At 44.6% G+C, this 20,151-nt stretch overlaps 1 protein-coding gene across 1 annotated transcript in view; it reads left to right on the top strand.

Moving 5' to 3' along the window:
- The window catches only part of MCM6 (minichromosome maintenance complex component 6), a 46,465-nt gene that overhangs the window by 9,928 nt on the left and 16,386 nt on the right, over window positions 1-20,151 (top strand). Inside the window, exons 4-11 of the mRNA XM_033943933.1 lie at window positions 4,993-5,242; window positions 7,051-7,216; window positions 7,295-7,440; window positions 10,855-11,005; window positions 11,228-11,369; window positions 16,313-16,454; window positions 16,991-17,098; window positions 17,208-17,363. Coding sequence (XP_033799824.1) covers window positions 4,993-5,242; window positions 7,051-7,216; window positions 7,295-7,440; window positions 10,855-11,005; window positions 11,228-11,369; window positions 16,313-16,454; window positions 16,991-17,098; window positions 17,208-17,363 — 1,261 coding nt within the window. The remainder of the gene's footprint in view (window positions 1-4,992; window positions 5,243-7,050; window positions 7,217-7,294; window positions 7,441-10,854; window positions 11,006-11,227; window positions 11,370-16,312; window positions 16,455-16,990; window positions 17,099-17,207; window positions 17,364-20,151) is intronic.

A 20,151-nucleotide genomic window follows, 5' to 3' on the forward strand; every position in this document is an offset into this window, starting at 1 on the left:
GTTCAAATCCACACTTCTCCTTATGACCCTGGGCAAGTCATTTAATCCCCCCATTAGATAGATTGTGAGCCCACCCGGACAGACAGGGAAAAATGCTTGAGTACCTGAATAAATTCATGTAAACCGTTCTGAGCTCCCTTGGGAGAACAGTATAGAAAATTGAATAAAAAAACTAGTGTGAAAAGCTTCAGCCTCTGATAACCAGAACTGGTATTGTGACATCATAATTCCTCATTCCACCAATGCCTAAGAGCCAACCTCATCAGTGAGGTCACAATAGTTAGTTTTGATATGCAGAATAGAGAATTTTGTCATTCTCTATTCTGCATATCAAAACCACCTATGCAGTCTACAATAGTGTAAAAGTAGAAAATTGATATAAATGGCATTCGGGAGGGGGTTCCCCCCTTTTAAAGAAAGGATAGAACGAGGATAGCCCTGCTTTAAATTTCTGATAGGAGGTCTCAAAAGTCCAAATAATGGGGCTACGGCTCAATGTAATCTATCGGTGTCTCACCACTAAATTAAAAGTTTCCCAAGAAAGGAAAGACCTCGGTTTAATTTTAAATAATGACTAACACAGTTCCAACCGTAAACCGGTAGATTCCACAGCACTGGACCAGTGATTCTAAAAATGGAGTCGCAGATGGATTGTAAGAGAAAAGGTCTAAAGCAGCGTTTCACAACTCGGTCCTGGAGTTACCCCCTTGCCAGTCAGGTTTTCAGGGATATCCACAATGAATACGCCAAAGCTTGATTTGCATACACGGCCTCCGTTATATGCAAATTTCTTTCATGCATATTCATTGTGGATATCCTAAAAACCTGACTGGCAAGGGGGTAACTCCAGGACCGAGTTGAGAAAAACTGGTCTAAGGGACATATTGAAGGAATCGTAAGTGGTCCTGACGAGGTCGCATTCGTCAGCCTCCGCTAGTTTTGGGTGCTTGCTGTTCTTGGGCTTGTATGTGGAGACTCGCAACTTGTGGAAGATGGTCTGCCCTCGCGTAGAGCTGGTGAGTGGCTGTGTTTGCAGAGAGCATAGCTCCCTGAAATACTTGCTGGGGGGGTGGGGGTGATATTAGAAGAATATCTGCAATTTTGTTTGGCCTTTTCACATTGCTGTTTCCATGACGACTGAAGAGTTTGACAGCCAGACTTCATTCCTGCATATAGGAAGTGGTTGAAGACAAACTGAACTCTGCTAGACTACTAATGTGCTTTCCCTATTACAAAATATAGTTCTTTTCTTTTTTCTTTTCTAAGAACATAAAAGTCCGCCATACTGGAACAGACTGCAGGTTCTTCAAGCCCAGTATCTTGTTTCCAACAGTGGCCAATTTAAGTCACAAGTAGAGAATGACACGGTGACAGATTTGTCCCCGTCCCCGCAGGAACTCAATTTTCCTGACCCACGAGTTTTGTTGCTGTCCCTGTCCCTGCCCCATTCCTGTAAGTTCTGCCTTAACCGCACAAGCCTCGAACACTTATGATTTTAAAGTGTTTGGGCCTTGTGCAGATGAGGACGGAGCTCAGGCATTGGTGGAATGAGGCATTATGACATCACAATCTGAGCTCTAGAATGTTGCTACTTAGGATTTGAAAGTGTTCGAGGCTTGTGCAGATGAGGACGGAGCTTAGGCATTGGTGGAATGAGGCATTATGACATCACCATCTGAGCTCTAGAATGTTGCTACTTAGGATTTGAAAGTGTTTGAGGCTTGTGCAGATGAGGACAGAGCTCAGGCACTGGAGGAATGAGGCATTATGACATCACAATCTGAGCTCTAGAATGTTGCTACTTATGATTTTAAAGTGTTTGAGGCTTGTGCAGAGGAGGACGGAGCTTGCAGGAATGGGGCAGGGACAGGAAAAGAACTCAGTATGGGAATATGAGTTCCCATGTGGACGGGGGAAAAATTGTCCCCTTGTCATTCTCTAGAGTACCTGGTAAGATCCCCAAATTTTATTATTGTAAACCACTTTGAAAGGTGGTAAGCCAAATATTAATAAACTGAAATGGTAACAGAATTGAAAAATGCGCAAAATAACGCAAAGGATTGCTAAATGGAAAGAGAATGGAATCCAAACAAAGCTTAGCGATAACTCCAGTAGTTGGGCAGTGTGTCCCATGTCAGGCAGACTCCTTCAGTCAGTGGTGTAGCAAAGGGGTAGGGCGGACCGCCTCGTGCGCCATAACTTCCCCCATACTTTTATAGATCTTCGCTAGCGTGAGCAACCTCTCTTGCCTGTTGCTCGCGCCAGCCTGCTTCCCCTCTGAATCACTTCGGGTCAAGGGGCCAGGTAGTGACATGAGAGGGAAATCCAGAGCATGCTGGAGAAAAACCACTTGCACTGGCCAAGGTTTAGAGGTATGTATGGGGGAGGGGAAGGGAGAGCGTGAGTGTGCAGTGGAGGTCGGGGGAGGGCGGCGCTGCCTACAGTCTGTGCCGTGAAAATGGCAAGGACAGATGAAGATCAAGAATGTATAATATTGTAACACGGACTATGAGTTTATGCCACAGGGAGCCAGTCTTATTTCAGTGTCTCGTAGCAGTTGTAATGATCGAAGGTCCATACATCAAATCCTTGCCAAAAGTAATGTAATTTATCCTGAGTGATTTATCTTGGAAAGAATCAGGGTTCTTAATAGAGCTTTTACTGAACGGATCATATGTACTTGTATCTAATAAAAGCACTTTTTGGCAACAGAAGACGAGTGTTAAATGAGAATTCATCTTCTTTGGATTTCTCCTACTCTTTTTTTTGTGGCTATGGCTCAGTTTTGGGGGGCGTTAGCCGTTTGGATGCTTGGCAAAAGTGTGTTGTGTTCCTTTTTATTGACAAGAATCACTAATAGATTCTGCTGAGTTGAACATAAAATGCAGCAGGATGTGTAAGGAATGATGAAACAAAATAAAAATAAAGGAAAGCCAGTATTCTGTATATTATCCACTAATGTAAGAATTTTTGTGTGAGATCCTCGCCAATACTAGCAGCCAGTGTTCTGATTTAAGAAGTGAGGTAATGTTATCCCAACATTTTGCTCCAGAGATCGTCTTGACAGCCATGTTTCCTCTACTGTTAAACTGTTCACATATCTCCCATCGTTCCAGTGAAAAAAATATTTCCTTCAGTAACTTCTCATGCTTCCACCTTATTTTGACCTCTTCCCAGAATCACTAATTGTGAATTTCTACTAGTTGCTCCTCTAAGGAACATAAAAACATGATGTCAGATAAAGGCCAAATGGCTCATCTAATCTGCCCATCCGCAGTAACCATTATCTCTTTCTCTCTCCGAGAGATCCCATGTGCCTATCCCAGGCCCTTTTGAATTCAGACAAAGTCTCTGTTTCCACCACCTCTTCTGGGAGACTGTTCCATGCATCTACCACCCTTTCTGTAAAAAGTATTCCTCAGATTACTCCGGAGCCTATCACCTCTTAACTTCATCCTATGCCCTTTCATTGCGGAGTTTCCTTTCAAATGAGAGACTCGACTCGTGCACATTTACACCACGTAGGTATTTAAACGTCTCTGTCATATCTTTCCTCTCCCGCCTTACCTCCAAAGTATACAAATTGAGATCTTTAAGTCTGTCCCCATACGCCTTATGATGAAGACCACACACCATTTTAGTAGCCTTCCTCTGGACCAACTTTTTATATCTTTATGAAGGTGTGGCCTCTAGAATTGTACACAATATTCTAAATGAGGTCTCACCAAAGTCTTATAAAGGGGCATCAATACCTCCTTTTCCTACTGGCCTTACTTCTCCCTATGCAACCTAGCATCCTTCTAGCTTTTGCCGTCACCTTTTCAACCTGTTTGGCCACCTTAAGATCATCACATGCAATCAGACCCAAGTCCCGCTCTTCTGTCATGCTCATAAGTTCTTCACCCCCTAAACTGTACCGTTCCCTCAAGTTTTTGCAGCCCAAATGGATGACCTTACATTTCTTAGCATTAAATTTTAGCTGCCAAATTTCAGACCATTCTTCAAGCTTCGCCAGGTCTTTCTTCATGTTATTCACACCATCTTCTTGTGCTTTATACTTTTTCAGGTACAGTATTTGATGTCTCACGTTCCCCCTCCCCCCCTTTCTCATCTAAAGCTGTGGTTCCCAACCCTGTCCTAGAGTACCACCAGGCCAATCGGGTTTTCGGACTAGCCCTAATGAATATGCATGAGAGAGATTTGCATATAATGGAAGTGACAGGCATGCAAATCTGTCCCATGCATATTCATTAGGGCTAGCCTGAAAACCCGATTGGCCTTGTGGTCCTCCAGGACAGGGTTGGGAACCACTGATCTAAAGTATATGTGCTTACTATGTCATAGGTCTCTATAAAATATGGGTGCAAATTTAGAAGGACGTAGCAGAGTTGAGGCCTTCTAGTTGTTAATCCAAACAGCTTGCGCCAGGGTAGAGAATGACACGGTGACAAAATTCATCACCGTTCCCGTCCCCACGGATAACCGCGGGAAACCATCTTCATGTCATTCTTTAAGGAGAGAGGAAAGAATCTAAGTATAATTGGGCACAACCACTGACCCGCAAGCTTTGCTTTGAAGAATGCTGATGTAGAAGGACTGAGGTTGAAACAGACACTACAGAATGACAGTCTCTGGTATCCAGAGCAGATATTGTGATGTCATAATGCCTCATTCCACCAGTGCCTAAGAGCCAATCACATCAGTGATGTCACAATGGCTTCATTATCCTTGGCTCACATAAGAATCAGAGTATGAATGGCCACAACCACTGACCCACAAGCTTTGCTTTGAAGAATGCTGGTGTAGAAGGACGGAGGTTGAAATAGACACTAGAAAATGACATGGGATTATTTCCCGCGGTTATCCGCAGGGACGGGAACGGTGATGAATTTTGTCACCGTGTCATTCTCTACGCCAGGGCTTCTGCTCTCAAATGGAGTGACTGGTATCGGAGGGGCTGCTTGCATTAACTTCGATTGCTTGCTTTGACAGAATTCGAGAACTGACCACGTCAAGGGTGGGGTCTTTGCTGCGGATCAGTGGGCAGGTAGTCCGGACCCACCCTGTCCACCCGGAACTGGTGAGCGGTACGTTCATGTGCCTGGATTGTCAGACCGTCATCAAGGATGTGGAACAGCAGTTTAAATACACACAGCCCAACATCTGCCGGAATCCGGTGTGTGCGAACCGCCGGAGGTTTATGCTGGACACCAACAAGTCCCGATTTGTTGACTTTCAGAAGGTAAGTGGGGAAAGACGTCGCACGATGGTGCGGTGCATGGATTGCTTGATTTCACCAAAGAACCCCCGTGTGTCAAAGCAGCGAGCACGCACTAGGGTAAAGTGTTTCAGAACTGCTACATACCCACAATGAGGGAAGAACAGGGGAGGGGGGTTTACACACAGCACGGTGGTAGTTTCTGATTGTAATGGTGATCTTACAGAGATGAACAAGTTGGGGAGTGGGATAGCCCACGTTAACCTTGGGGTAGACAATCTTTATTTTGTATTAATAAACTTAAAACCATAATACATACAAAACCACATGAAAAAGTCCAATGTATAGAATGTCCTGTGTTGGAGTATTGTAATCAATGACCCAACACGGTCCTTGTTTCGGCCTCCTGATGGAGGCCTGCCTCAGGGGTGTGGTTTATAGGTCCACTGCTGGAAATACACACTTTAAAGATGAAGTGTCTGCACAATTCTAAAAGCCAATAAAAGTAAGCAGAACTCGTAAAGAAGTCAAAACCGATAGTTTATATTCTACCATTCGTCTCTTATGATGCCCTACCACCCTCCCTCCTAGTAGTCTTACCCCTCCACCGCCGCTGCAAGCCTCCCCCGAACCGTCAGACTTTTGCTGCTGCGATCAGGGCCTTGTGAGACTGCTGCTGGAAGTCCCGGTGGTCATTTTTATTGCCGAGGGAGTCGTTCCTGCCCCAATGTGCCGCTAGACCACCAGGAGATTGCGGTATGCCTGGGGGGATGTCAGCCTTGCTTACTAGGGAGGGAAGGAACACTAGCTGATGTTCAAGTGGTGCGCTGACAGGGGTGCGGGTGGTCCTCTGGCTAGGGAGGGAGCAGTAGCTGATGTTCTGGGGGAAGGGTGTTACTCTTGCCTGAGAGGGAAGGAGGGAGCACTAGCTGATGTTCCAATGGGAGCAGGCATGCGCTGATCGTGGCAGCAGAGAGGTTGCTGCAGCGGTGGAGGGGAAAGACTCAAATATAAACCAAGACCCAAATTTTTGGACCTTTTTTTGGTCCAAGAATCTCAGTTTCTATTCAAGTATATACGGTAAGAGGATAATCTAGATCAACTTGGAAAAGAGAGGGCTCCTTCCAAGCCCTTCAGAAATCCTCATGGGTCCTCTCATGATTGCCCCATCAGTTCCATTGTTATCAAATAACATAGTTCCGTTTAAAATTGGTAGTGTAGCATTTCCCAAACCTGTTCTTCCCATGCTGCCAGTCTGGTTTTTGGGATGTCCATAATAATGTTTTATGTGAGAAACTTGTGTGCTTTGGAGAGTCAGTATATGAGATTTCTCAGGTGTATTCATTGAATATCCAAGTTTATCAAGTTTATTAAAAGATTTTATAAATCGCTTATCCCAATTTCTAAGCGGTTTACATTATATAATTACATAAAAACAAGTATTACTTTGGGGTATAATGACGTTAAAAACTCAATAAAAACACTAATAACATGAACAGACTCACTCAAACAGCAGGGGGTAGTAGGGCAGAAATCCAATTCTTATAGGATAGGAGTAACATAAAAGGAAGGTACGGTAGGAGTGGGATGATAGCATTCTTCTGGTGGTTTTGTCCTTAAAAGGATTGGCTATGAAATTGGGTTTGGAAAGTCCTGCAGCAGTGAAAGTTAAAATCAAAGTAACGGGCTGTTAATTCCAGAATGTCATGATCTTCTAATGAAGTTTGAATCGGTGGTTGTTTTAAATCGCTGGGGCTCTCTCTTTGGTTGTATTTGCTATTTTTCAAGATGATCTCCATAAGCAAATGAATCTGTACGCCTTCTCTCTTCAGGTCCGTATACAGGAGACTCAGGCCGAGCTCCCCCGGGGCAGTATCCCTCGTAGCCTGGAGGTGGTCGTACGTGCCGAGGCCGTTGAGTCCGCTCAAGCTGGTGATAAGTGTGACTTCACTGGCACTTTGATTGTGGTGCCTGACGTATCTCAGTTGTCAACCCCCGGTATGTCTGGCGCTTTCTTCCTCTCCTGTTATGTGAGTGTTCAGAGCAGACTGTGAATTCTTTGCTGCTGTCTCGCAGGAGTGCGTGCAGAGACTGGCTCCCGGGTCAGCGGTGCGGAGGGATATGAAACAGAAGGTGTCAGAGGGCTTCGAGCCTTAGGTGTGAGAGACCTGTCGTACAAGCTGGTTTTCCTTGCATGTCACGTTACCCCAACGAATCCAAGGGTGAGTTCTCAAAGGGTGGGGATTCTGAGCAAATATTGAAAGGCTGTGTTTTAAAACTTGTTTGAGATCAGCTCTGAGGCAAAGGGACACCATTTGGCATGTGGAATTTTATTTTATTTTTTTAAAATTTTTTGATCCAAGATTTAGCCTGGATGTTTCCCCACACCCCAGGGATGTCTGCATTTACTAAGTTTCCAAATTTATTATTTGTTTGATTTACCATCTATCAAAATTTATTCAGAGAGTTTACAATCAATAAAGACATTTTACAAGAAAAATAAAAAGTGTATCCACATATAACAATTAAGAATCTGAGGGTGTGTGGGGGGGTTAAAGCACCATAAAGGACTAACATGACTCGAAGGGAGGAACCAAGAGGTAGTAAGAAAAAAAATACATCGAAATAAAAAAATTTTAAAATATCAGAAAGGGGGAAGATAAAACAAAAGGGGGAATTTCGCTTCAAGAGAAGCATTTGGTGTAAAGAGTCTGAACTGAGTTTTTTTCCAGAGGGGGAGAAAATGGCTTTGATATTAAGTATTATATGCATCCTTGAATAGAAAAGTTTTTTTTATTTTTAACCTAAATAATTTTAAGGAAGACCCTTGTTTTACCAGTTTTCTCTGTATTTTTGGACCGTTGCGTTCATTATTTCAGGACTTCCTAAACTGGGGATTCTGATCCCCAAATGAGGTCATGAAACCTCTGGGGGTTGCACGCTTTCTGTAGGCTCATAAATGGGGTTCTGGCCACAGAAAGACAAGAATCTTGTTTTCCTCAGGAACTGTCATCCATAACAGGTTCTGCCAGTTGCTAAGACTGCAGAAGGTCTTTTTTTTTCGATAGAATATCCAAATCTTGAGGTCTTAAAAACAAATCCATACGCAGTGTGTGTGACTGCCTGTTAGAAGCAGCTAGCATCCCCTTGGCCATTTTATGGGTTAGGTCTTAAAAACCTACTTTTAAGTTCAATCCCAAGCACATTTTGATTACACAGGGCTAGAAGGCAGCAGGCATTGGTTTCCCCTTCAGAGATTATCATTTTACAGTGAAAATAAAAGTCAAACCATTAACCTATATACTTATATACAACTAGTTTTTTAGCCCGTTACATTAACGGGTGCTAGAATAGATGTGTAGACTTAGGCATTTCTTTCTCTCTTTCTGTATGTGTGTCTTTTTTCTTTCTCCCAGCCCCCTTTCTTTCTGTCTTTTCTTTCTGTCTCTCCCCCTGTCCAGCAGTAGCCCTTCTCCCTTCCTTTTTACCTTCCCTCTGTCCAGCAGAACACCTTTCCTGCTCCCCCTGTCCAGCAGTAGCCCTTTTCTCTTCCTTTTACCTCCCCCTGTCCAGCAGTACCCCTTCCCTGCCCCCCCTGTCCAGCAGTAGTCCTTCTCCCTTCTTTTTACCTACCAATATTGCCATTTCCCCTTTTACCTTTCCTATTGCCACCCCATCCAGCATCATTAGAGTAACTGTTGCATTGTTGGTGTTCCAGTATCTCCTCTGCCTTGGGTCTGGGCCGACTATTGTGGGCCAGGATTGCCAGGGGTGCCCTGTGGGACAGGCAGGGGCAAGGGTCAGTAGAGGTGGGGGAGTTCTGGGTGGCAGCGTGAGTTCACTCTGGTGCGGGGCCTCTGCCGTGTCACGGGGAGCTGGTATCTGGACTTCTAGTCACTTCCTCTAGAGTCCCTACTGCAGCGCGCAGGTGTCGCATCGTGCGACGGTGACGTCCAGGCCTTGCACTGCCATGTCTCTCCTGAGCCGCGACGAAGAGGGCAGGGGGTGCTAGCGGCTTGCAGCTGCCGCTCCGCCTTTTGCCTCAAACCACCGCGGCCTCCTCCCGGCAGCCGCCGCTCCGCACTGCCTTGCTGCGGCAGCGTCTAAAGACACTTCGGCCGGTAGGGCCATATTGTGAGGTGGAGAGCAGGGAAGCTTGTCTGGCGCGCATGCGCACTCGTGCCACCGCGATAGATCAGGGAACACGCGGCGCGCATGCGCGCTTAGAGTTTTATTATATATGATAGATAAACTCAGGAAATAAAGGGCTCCTTTTACTAAGCTACGATATCGGTTTTAGCGCTCACAGAATTTTAATGCGCTAAACCCGTACTACGTGGCTAGAATTAACGCCAGCTCTATGCTTTTACTAAGCTGCGATAGTAGTTTTAGCGCACGCTAAATTGCCCCGTGCGCTAAAATCACTATCGCAACTTAGTAAAAGGAGCCCAAAGTTTCACCTATTTCTGCAAGAGAGGGATTATGTTTTGGGGGGGGGGGGTTTAGCCTAATCAGATGTGCCAACAACCTTCGCTTCAGTTTTCAACGTCTTTAGGCATTTTGTTAAGAGCACTGATAAATGGTCCACCTGAATTTCAGTGATAGTGGCGTTCAACCCCTCCCCCCCTGCTGCCTAGGACTTGACTTTTGGGGACCTTGGTTCTGATAAGCTCTGGCTCCACTAAACCTCTAGCTTTTCGTCTCTGGTTCTGTTTCTCTCTCTCTCTCTGCTTCAGGCAGTAGACTCCTTCATCCCTGTCTTTGGCTGATTCAGGACTTCCTCGGAGGTGTTTCAAGTTTTATTAAATTTTAATATACCGACCATCAACAAGTATCTAGCCGGTTTACAAATTAAGATAGGATAAAACTAATACTAATAAAAAAAAAAGATATTTAGAGTGGGGTTGTGAACATTCAGACTTTAACTGGACATACTAAATAGTGATGGTAAGGAAGAAAGTGGGGAAGGGAAAAGTTACATTGTTAGAAATTAATAAAAATAAATAAATAAATAAAAAAAGAAAGAAAGAAAGAAAGAAAGAAAGGAAATAGAAAGAGGAAGGATGAAACCGTTTTCATGTTGGCTCATACTGTAAAAAGGGAGTTAATAACATGCAAAGAAATTGAATAGTGGCCTAGTGGTTAGAGCTACAGCATCCATGGGTCCAAACCCTGGGCAAGTCACTAAATCCTCCATTGCCCCAGGTACGTTAGATTGTGACCCCACTGGGACAAATAGGAAAAATTCTTGAGTACCTGATTGTAAACCACTTAGATAACTCTGATAGGTGGTATATAAATACATAAATTATAAATCAGAAACCATGTAATTGCACCTTTTTGGCTTTTAATATTTCCTAACTTAACTCTTTTTGGCCAAAACCTTATCTGCTGTCCTTCTAAGCCCTGGGTGTGGCAGACTTTGGAAAAGAGCTTGGGTAGGGCCAGCTGTAGATTGGAATGAAGGGTTGCCAGTTCATTCCAGCTCAACCAAACTGAACTGATGGGTGAGGTAGTGACGACTATGGCCAAATAATGGAGACAAGTCGGTTTGTGTCGTCTTTTTTGACATGCTCTAGTAACCCATGGAGTCTGTGTGGGCCAAGATACATTTTCTGTCTGATCTTGTTCCTCAGTTTGGTGGGAAGGAGCTGCGCGATGAGGAACAGACTGCGGAGAGCATTAAGAACCAGATGTCTGTGAAGGAGTGGGAAAAGGTGTTTGAAATGAGCCAGGATAAAAACCTGTATCACCACCTGTGCACCAGTCTCTTTCCCACCGTGCACGGTAAGAGGATGACTAAGGCACTGTTTTCAAAGGAGACTTGCCAGGCATTCCCAATAGTAAATGTTTAGGATCCAAAGTAAAGCCCCCCCCCAACCCAATAGGACTCCACAGTACTGCCTGACACCTTCCTAGAACAATTCAACTTTAAGTTTTGTCAAATTTTCCACATTTCTTGGCGTTGATGATGTATGTGTAATTGTTGCTGTTTTTTTCCTGGTGCAGGTAATGATGAGGTGAAGCGAGGTATCTTGCTCATGCTTTTCGGAGGTGTTCCCAAAACAACCATGGAGGGCACCTCTCTGCGTGGAGACATCAATGTCTGCATCGTGGGGGATCCCAGCACAGCCAAGAGCCAGTTCCTCAAGTACGATGCTTTCAGATTTGGGTTGAGTATAGCTTGGGTGGGATAGAGGATTTTAGGTTTTAGCTCTTGGCTTTGTCAGTAGCAATCCAAGTCACGTTACATTCAAGGGCAGTCTGTGGTGGACTTGCAATTTAAAGGGCAAATGCTATAAGAAGCGCCCCAAAAGTTAGGCGCCGATATAGGCACTGTTCAGCACGATTCAAGTAAAATTGGGTGTTTAGTGAATTGTGCTGAGTGGCACCTATTTGGGCACTTATTTTGGAGGCGCCCAATAAATAGGCCAGCTCTAGGCACAGCTGAAAGTTAGGCGCCCATGCGAGCGGTTAAGCACGCTTAAGAGCAGCGATTCTGTAAGAAGGGCCACTGTACAGAACCATGGTGAGACCTCATCTGGAATACTGTGTGCAATTCTGGAGGCCACATTACCGTAAAGACGTGCTTAGAGTCGAGTCGGTTCAGCGGATGGCCACTAGGATGATCTTAGGGTTCAAGGGTCTCTCGTATGAAGAGAGACTGAGCAGACTGCGGCTCTACACTCTAGAGCGGGGGTCGGCAACCTGCGGCTCCAGAGCCGCATGCGGCTCTTTTCCACCTTTGCTGCGGCTCCGGTAGTGTGTCACGCAGGCACTTACAAGTCCGGCGTCGCGGCGGGAAATAGCCATGCTGAGCAGTGAGCTCAGCACATACACAGATGAAAGCCTTGCTTGCTGATTGGTCCGGCGGCCCCGCCCCGCCGTGCCGCCGGACCAATCAGCAAGCAAGGCTTTCATCTGTGTAGTGCTGAGCTCACTGCTCAGCATGGCTATTTCCCGCCGCGACGCTGGACTTGTAAGGTGCCTGAAAAAGAAATCATCCTGGCCGGGGTCGGTGTCATGCTCCGGAGATCTACAGCCTTCCTATCTCCCTCTCCCTTCTACCTGCTTCCGGCCACATCCCCTGCTCCGCGGCTCTCTTCGGCAACTCAGCAGCAGCGATCGACACAAGCTTCTGACGTCGGGGCCTACCCTCTGCGAGTCCCGCTTGTTTCAACTTCCTTTTTCCACAAAGGCGGGACTCGTAGAGGGAAGGCCTCGATGTCGGCAGCTTGTCTTGATCACTGCTGCTGACGAGTTGCTGAAGAGAGCCGCGGAGCAGGGGGGTGTTGCCAGGTGCAGGTAGAAGGGAGAGGGCCAGATGCAGGACTCGTGGGTGAGGGAGCAGAAAAGAGAGAGAAAGAGAGAGGGGAGGGAAATAAAAGGAAATATTTCATACTGGGCTGGGCCGGAGTGGAGGGAGGGTGGAAAGATTCTAGCTACAGGGTGCAGTAACAAAGGAAAAGGGGGGAAAGCTGAAAATGGAGATAGTGACACAAAGAAGAGAAAGGGTAAGCAGGACCTACTGAATAAGGATAGAGATACAGAGGGGACATGAAGAGGAGGTGAAATAGAGACATAGAAGTAATGCTGAAAAAGTGTGTGGGGGGAGATAAAGACATTGAAAGGGCAAATGGTGAACATGGCGTAAAGATAAGGACAGAGACAAATGAAGATTCTGAAAAAGTGGTGAGATAGGGATATAGGTGAGATGGACACAAAGAAGGGTGATGCTGGAAAATAGGTGGAATGGTAATTCTGACAGACACAGAAGGGAAATGCTGGATCAAGGAGAGATGGGGCTCAGGCTGGATGGAATGAGGAGAAATGCCTTGTTGGCCTGGAACTTCCTCTCCTACGTCAGAATTGATGTCAGGGAGCGGAATGCTGGTCAGCGCAACACTTCTGCAGGGAAAGCTTGGGACGGCGGTGGCTTGGGGGCTGTTCCCCGATTGCGGTGGCAACAAACCGAGTGGCTTGGGGGATGGCACGGAGACAGAAAGAAGGGGGAACAGGGAGACAGAAAGAAAAAGTTGGGGGAGAGAATGAGGTCTGGAGGAGAGGAAACATACAGGAGGCTGAAAGAAAGGAAGAAAGATTGGATGCACAGTCAGAAGAAGAAAGTGCAACCAGAGACTCATAGAAATCACCAAATAGCAAAGATAGGAAAAATGATTTTATTTTCAATTTAGTGATCCTGTATATAGCATTAAGATAAGAAACAATATATGCAGTGTTAGATTTGTTTTATAATGGTTTTGCGGCTCCAAGTTTTTTTTTCTTTTCGAAAACGGGTCCAAGTGGCTCTTTATGTCTTAAAGGTTGCAGACCCCTGCTCTAGAGGAACGCAGGGAGAGAGGGGACATGATTGAGACATTTAAATACATCACAAGACGTGTCGAGGTGGAAGACGACATCCTCTTCCCCCAAAGGACCCTCAACCACAAGAGGGCATCCGCTTAAACTCAGAGGGGGGGAAATTTAGTAGTGACACCAGGAAGTATTTTTTCACGGAAAGGGTGGTAGATCACTGGAATAAGCTTCCGGTGCAGGTGGTCGAGGCCACCGGCGTGCTTGACTTTAAGAGTAAATGGGACATGTACGTGGGATCCCTACGTAGGACGAATCATTAGCAACTAGACTTATTGGGGTGGGTCAGTAGAGTGGGCAGACTTGATGGGCTATAGCCCTTTTCTGCCGTCATCTTTCTATGTTTCTAAGGGTCTCTCGTATGAAGAAAGACTAAACAAATTGCAGCTCTACACTCTAGAGGAATGCAGAGAAAGGGGGGACATGATTGAGACATTTTAATACATCACAGGACGTGTCGAGGGGGAAGACAACATCTTCTTTCCCAAAGGACCCTCGGTCACAAGGGGACACCCACTCAAACTCAGAGGAGGGAAATTTAATGGTGACACCAGGAAGTATTTCTTCACAGAAAGAGTGGTAGATCACTGGAACAAGCTTCCAGTGCAGGTGATCAAGGCCACCAGTGTGCTTGACCTTTAAGAATAAATGGGACATCCACGTGGGATCCCTACGAGGGTCGAGATAAGGAACTAGGACATTAGCGCTCAGACTTAATGAGGTGGGTCAGTAGAGTGGGCGGACTTGATGGGCTATAGCCCTTTTCTGCCGTCATCTTTCTATGTTTCTATGTAACATGTATCCACGCCCATGCCTAACATGCATAGTGCCTCGTTTTTTTTGAAGGCTGCCTAAATTTTTAGAGGCGCCTTGTTACAGAATCGCGCTTTCAATCAGTGCTGATTAAAAAGCTTAGTTGAACATTCCAAGAGACAGGATGTCAGGAGAGTCCTTGTGCGAATCAAGTAAGAAAGATATGGAGCACTGTTCAGTGATAAAAATTTCTCACAAAAGAAGGGAATAGACCAAAGGAGTTCTGTGGACACATGACTGCAGTTTATGGTGAGTCTGCCCCATCATCCTACAAAGTAAAATTTCGGAGCTAGCTGTTTTAAGTGGGGTCCATTGAAGATGACCCTCGCACTGGACGGCCTGTGGAAGCAACTTCCACAGAAATGTGTAAGAAAGTTGAGGATTTAATTTTGACAGACAGATGAATTAAGGTTTCCCGAATAACCTGAAGAAATGGGCATCTTGGCAGTTACAATTTGGAAAATAATTCATGAAAAGTCAGGCATGTCCAAGATTAGTGCAAGATGGGTTCCAAGAATGCTGACGCCATGTTAGAAGACCATGAGGCTCCAGTGCTGTCGGGAAAGCTTGGAGATGTGCCGTGAAGACCAAGTGAATTTTTTCATTGTTTGGTGACTGGAGATGAGACTTGGGGCTATCACAGAGATCCTGAGTCCACAATTGAGTCAATGTAGTGGAAGCACAAGTCATCCCTCACCCCAAAAAAGTTCAAGACAGAAAAATCTGCAGGCAAAATCATGGCAACTATCTTCTGGAGCGATGAAACATAGAACATGACGGCAGAAAAGGGCCACGGCCCATCTAGTCTGCCCACACTAATGGCCCACCCCCTAACTACCTCCATGAAGAGATCCCACATGCCAATCCCATCTTTTCTTAAAATCTGGCACGCTGCTGGCCTCAGTTACCTGTTGTGGAAGATTATTCCAGCGATCAACCACCCTTTCGGTGAAGAAATATTTTCTGGTGTCGCCATGAAATTTCCCACCCCTGATTTTCAATGGATGCCCTCTTGTTGCCGTGGGTCCTTTAAGGAAAAAGAGATCCTCTTCCACCTCGATACGGCCTGTGACATATTTGAACGTCTCCATCATGTCTCCCCTCTCTCTGCGTTCCTCGAGTGAGTACAGCTGCAACTTATCCAGTCGTTCCTCATACGGGACTTTTGCTTCTGGAGTTCATGCCACACAAGACAATCATAACTGGGGAGAGTTATGCCAACACAGTGATCGCTTTGCAGGAGTCAATCAAGGAGAATAGCCAAGGAAAACTTACGGCAGGCATGCTGCTTCTTCATGACAATAGCCAGTGCACATGTCACAAGAATCACAAGCTGCCATTTGAGAATGTGGGTTTCAGCAGTTGAACCATTCATCTTGAGGGGTAGGGAGAGACCTTGATCAAAGGGAAGAGGATGAAATGGGGCAAGATCTTGGACCAGGGGAGGGGGCAGAAGAGAAAGAAAGAAAGACAGATACACTCTATTCTAGCACCCGTTAATGTAATGGGCTTAAAGACTAGTTCATACAGAAAAAGTGGAATTAGCACTGATTGAAGCTCCTCGGAGGAATAACTTCGGTCAGTGCTTCAACTTTTCACTTCATATTAGCACTAATGATAATAATCGTATCTGTTAACCGGTTTTAGATTGTACTAAATCGCCTCACCATGTGTCCTATAAATGCGTTTACACACTTTTATGTTCCACATTTGCCGAAACACGGCTGTATCGGGTCCTTTCATTTATGCCACTAGAAGCTGGACAAAATTTAAATTTCCCTTGCAATTCCTGCCACATTTGGAAATGTGTGTACGCGCTTTCATGTGTCACATTTGGAGGCACCCAACGGTGGTCTTGTTGCTGGACTGGTCTCACGATGTCTCCTGCCTGTTTCTTCCACTCTCCAGGCATGTGGAGGAGTTCAGTCCCCGGTCTGTGTACACCAGCGGCAAAGCCTCCACGGCTGCTGGTCTGACGGCAGCAGTGGTGAAGGATGAGGAGTCGCATGAGTTCGTGATTGAAGCTGGAGCTTTGATGTTAGCTGATAATGTAAGTACTTTAAATTTAAAAAAAACCCATAGGTTTATCTTGTCTTTGGTAAAGAAGCATCTACCAAGCACTGTGTGTTTTACTCGGACAAATGTATTTATCAAGCAGCTGTAAAATGCAATTTTTCCTGTTCCCTTGGATTTACTGCGGGAACCCATCCCTTTGTCATTCTCTAGTTTTGAAAGGAATGATAGGTTTCATTATATTAACAGAGTTGTGTTGCAGATTGCTCCTTTCGTAGAAATGCAAGTGAAACTTTTTCTGGAACGCCCATTCCAATACATTTTTGGACTGTTAGTTCACCCCCAGAAAATATGAATGTATTGTGTTTGTTTCCTTCCAACATCTGGTTGGAGAGAATAAAACCTGAACAGTTACTGTCCTGGATGTTGAGTTCTGTCTTAACATACAGTAGTTCTTAGGTTTTTATTAGGCCAGCCTGTGTATGTATACATTATTTCATTTCACGTATCCTGAAAGCTTGGCTGTGCCTGGTCTTTTTCCCTCTAAATAAGATCTCGTAACTTCTTCCTCAGGGTGTTTGCTGCATTGATGAGTTTGACAAGATGGATCTCCGAGATCAGGTGGCTATCCATGAGGCCATGGAGCAACAGACTATCTCCATTACCAAAGCAGGCGTTAAGGTAGCTGTCACTGATTCTCTCATTGGACTAATGGGTCCCTTACTGGTGCCAAGCTTTAAATGCCAAACTCATGTTTGTTGTGGTGTTTTTTTTTTTCCCCCCTTGTCAGGCTACATTAAATGCTAGAACTTCTATCCTGGCAGCAGCAAACCCAGTTGGTGGCCGATACGACAGGGCAAAGTCCTTGAAACAGAACGTAAACTTGACGGCACCTATCATGTCCAGATTTGACCTCTTCTTTATTCTGGTGGATGAATGTAATGAGGTTTGTCTAGTTTTCTGCATATAAAGTTCTTTGATCGTGTAAAACTCTGGGCTTGGAAAAATGGGTGTTTGGGGTGGAAAGATGGCAGAGGGAGATTGTTGTAGTTTTTCTTCAGGTCATTGGCTTCATGTACGGCCACTCTCTGAATTGCAGTGTTTGGGATTAAGGGATATGTATGTCTCCTTTTGTTCCCCCCCCCCTTTCAAATATTGTTCATATATACAAACTCCCATCACGCTGCCCCTTGAGTAGCTTTGTTCTTTGGGGTTCTGTCATTATGTGTGTTGGATTACCTGTGGGACCTTGCGGGCTTATGTACCCCAAATGGAAGAGGATCAAGAAATAAATATAGCTAAGAACATAATAGCCTTACTGGGTCAGGTCAGTGGCCCATCTAACTCAGTAACTCCCCCTCACGGCAGCCAAGCCAAGTCACCAGCACCTGTCAAAACCCCCAAAAGTAGCAATATTCCATGCTATCTATCTCATCCTCATGGTGGCCAATCCAGGTCGCTAGAACCTGGCAATTTAAGGCATATAAGCCAGGTGAGGCACTGGCTTGGGTTGCCTGGGGTGGAAATGCTACATTTACGCAGACGATGTCCAATTGATCATACTACCGAGGAGATAGGACGTGATAGATAAACACATGATCAAGACAGGCCTAGAGAAAATGTTTGGATGGTTTCAAGCAAATGATTTAGTTGCCAACAAAGAAAAGACAGAACTACTTCTCATGAACAAATGGGGAGGAAACAGCCCCGGCTTCCAAATAACACTAAATGGCAACACCTTAGAATCATCCAAGAATGGGGTGAGAAACCTAGGTGTATGGCTGGACCCAAGTCTAGACATGACAACACAGATACAACGGCTAGTCAAAAACGCTTATGGCAAACTCTACTGGATTAGAGGACTAAAACCCTACCTCTCCCACCAAGCAATGTCCAACAAAGTAATATCCCTGGTACAATCTTTGACTACTGCAATGCAACTCTGCTGGGTTTACCAAAATACATGATCAGAACAGATCTAAACAGTGCAAAACGCCACAGATAGGTTTTTCCTAAGTAAATCAAGATAATGAGTGCCATCCCGCTACTTAAAAGAGTTACATTGGCTCCCGATTGAGAGCCGGGTGAAATTCAAAATCTTATTGCTGACGCACAAAACTGTTCACCTCTCGGAACCGCAATACCTAGCAGCCAGACTGCAAAACCATACACCCTCTATATGCTAAGCGCTCGAGCCAAAAGTCCTTATTACAAATCCCCTCCTTCAAGGACATCAAAAGCACCAGGGCAAGAATCTTCTTGGTATGGCCCCCCCCCCCAATGTAGTGGAATGCCCCACCGAAGGAATTATAGCTAGAGAAGGACACTGGAAAATTCAAGAAAAGGGATAAAGACTGTCCTTTTCTCAGACCGCTTTAACTGAAATTATGACGTTGACAGAGAGAGAGGAAACTAGAACTTTCAGGGATTACAGTTAGTTGAAATGACCAACCTCCTTAGGAGCTATTAAGATCATCTGTGGTGCAAAGAAATATGATCACGTCTCACCCCTTCTGATTAGTGCACATTGGTTACCAGTTGAACATAGAATCAGTTATAAAATCCTACTTTTAACATTTACAACACAATGAAACAACCAACCAGAGTTCATCAACAGACTTTTAATTCCCTACAATACTTTAACCCTTTCAGGACCATAAGGATCGTAGGCCAATTTTTGTGGTTTTGACGACATTTTTATGGTAAAAAGGGCTTGCAGATGCCAAAAAATTGATTTTTTTTGTGAAATATCATTTTTATTTAAAAAAATCACACTTCTGGCTTATGGACAGTGTGGCAAGTGAATCTTCTCGTCAATCTGGCAATGACGCTAATGAATGAATGTCGGAACCAGTTTGTTTACATAAAGGCAGTATCATATGGAATCCGTACATATCAAATTTAGAACTGTAGACTGTCCCAATTAAAATTTATAGGATTTTAAAGTTATGGGACAAATATGTCCCTTGGTCCTGAAAGGGTTAAAATATCTTCGTTCAACGTCTCAGAATCTTCTTGTTATACCTTCTTTAAAATTGATTAATATGTTGCGCTCCAACAATTTTGCCGTCGCTGCCCCTACTCTCTGGAATTCGCTGCCTAACCATTTGCGCAGCGAATCTGATTTAAAACAATTTAAAGCAAAACTAAAAACATTTTTGTTCCAGGACGCTTTTGGATAACAACTGTCCTTTTTAAGGACAAAAAATTAAATCAAAATTATTACTTTTTACCCTAACCTACTGTACTTAACGATTGTATTTCTTCCCCACTTTCCTATTGTTTGACGTAGGTCCATACGTCTTACCAGTGCTTTATTATGACACTTGGATTTTATCCAGTATCCCCTGTTTTAATATGTTTTTATGTAATTTTATATTGTACACCGCTTAGAAACCTGATTAAGCGGTTTAAAAAATCTTTTAATAAACTTGAAACTTGGTAAATATAGTGTATTTAGCTGCAATAGTAAACTAATTTATATGTGTATATACATAGGACGATTGATTTGGTAAATGTTGCATAAGTAGGATGATTGATGGCATAATCATGCCAGTACTAATAACTCTGTATTGTAACACCTCGCAGAAGCTCTTTGTAACTCTGTATGGTAACATCTCTAAAGAAACTCGTGTAGAGTAACACTTTAGCTCATGTAAACCACTCTAAATTGATTCCCCAGTCATTAGTAGCAGTATAGAAGCTCTCAGTAAACATGAAGTAAGGCTGAATAA

The sequence above is a fragment of the Geotrypetes seraphini genome, chromosome 5 (genome assembly GCF_902459505.1).
Source record: "Geotrypetes seraphini chromosome 5, aGeoSer1.1, whole genome shotgun sequence".
Classification (NCBI taxonomy): Eukaryota; Metazoa; Chordata; class Amphibia; order Gymnophiona; family Dermophiidae; genus Geotrypetes; species Geotrypetes seraphini.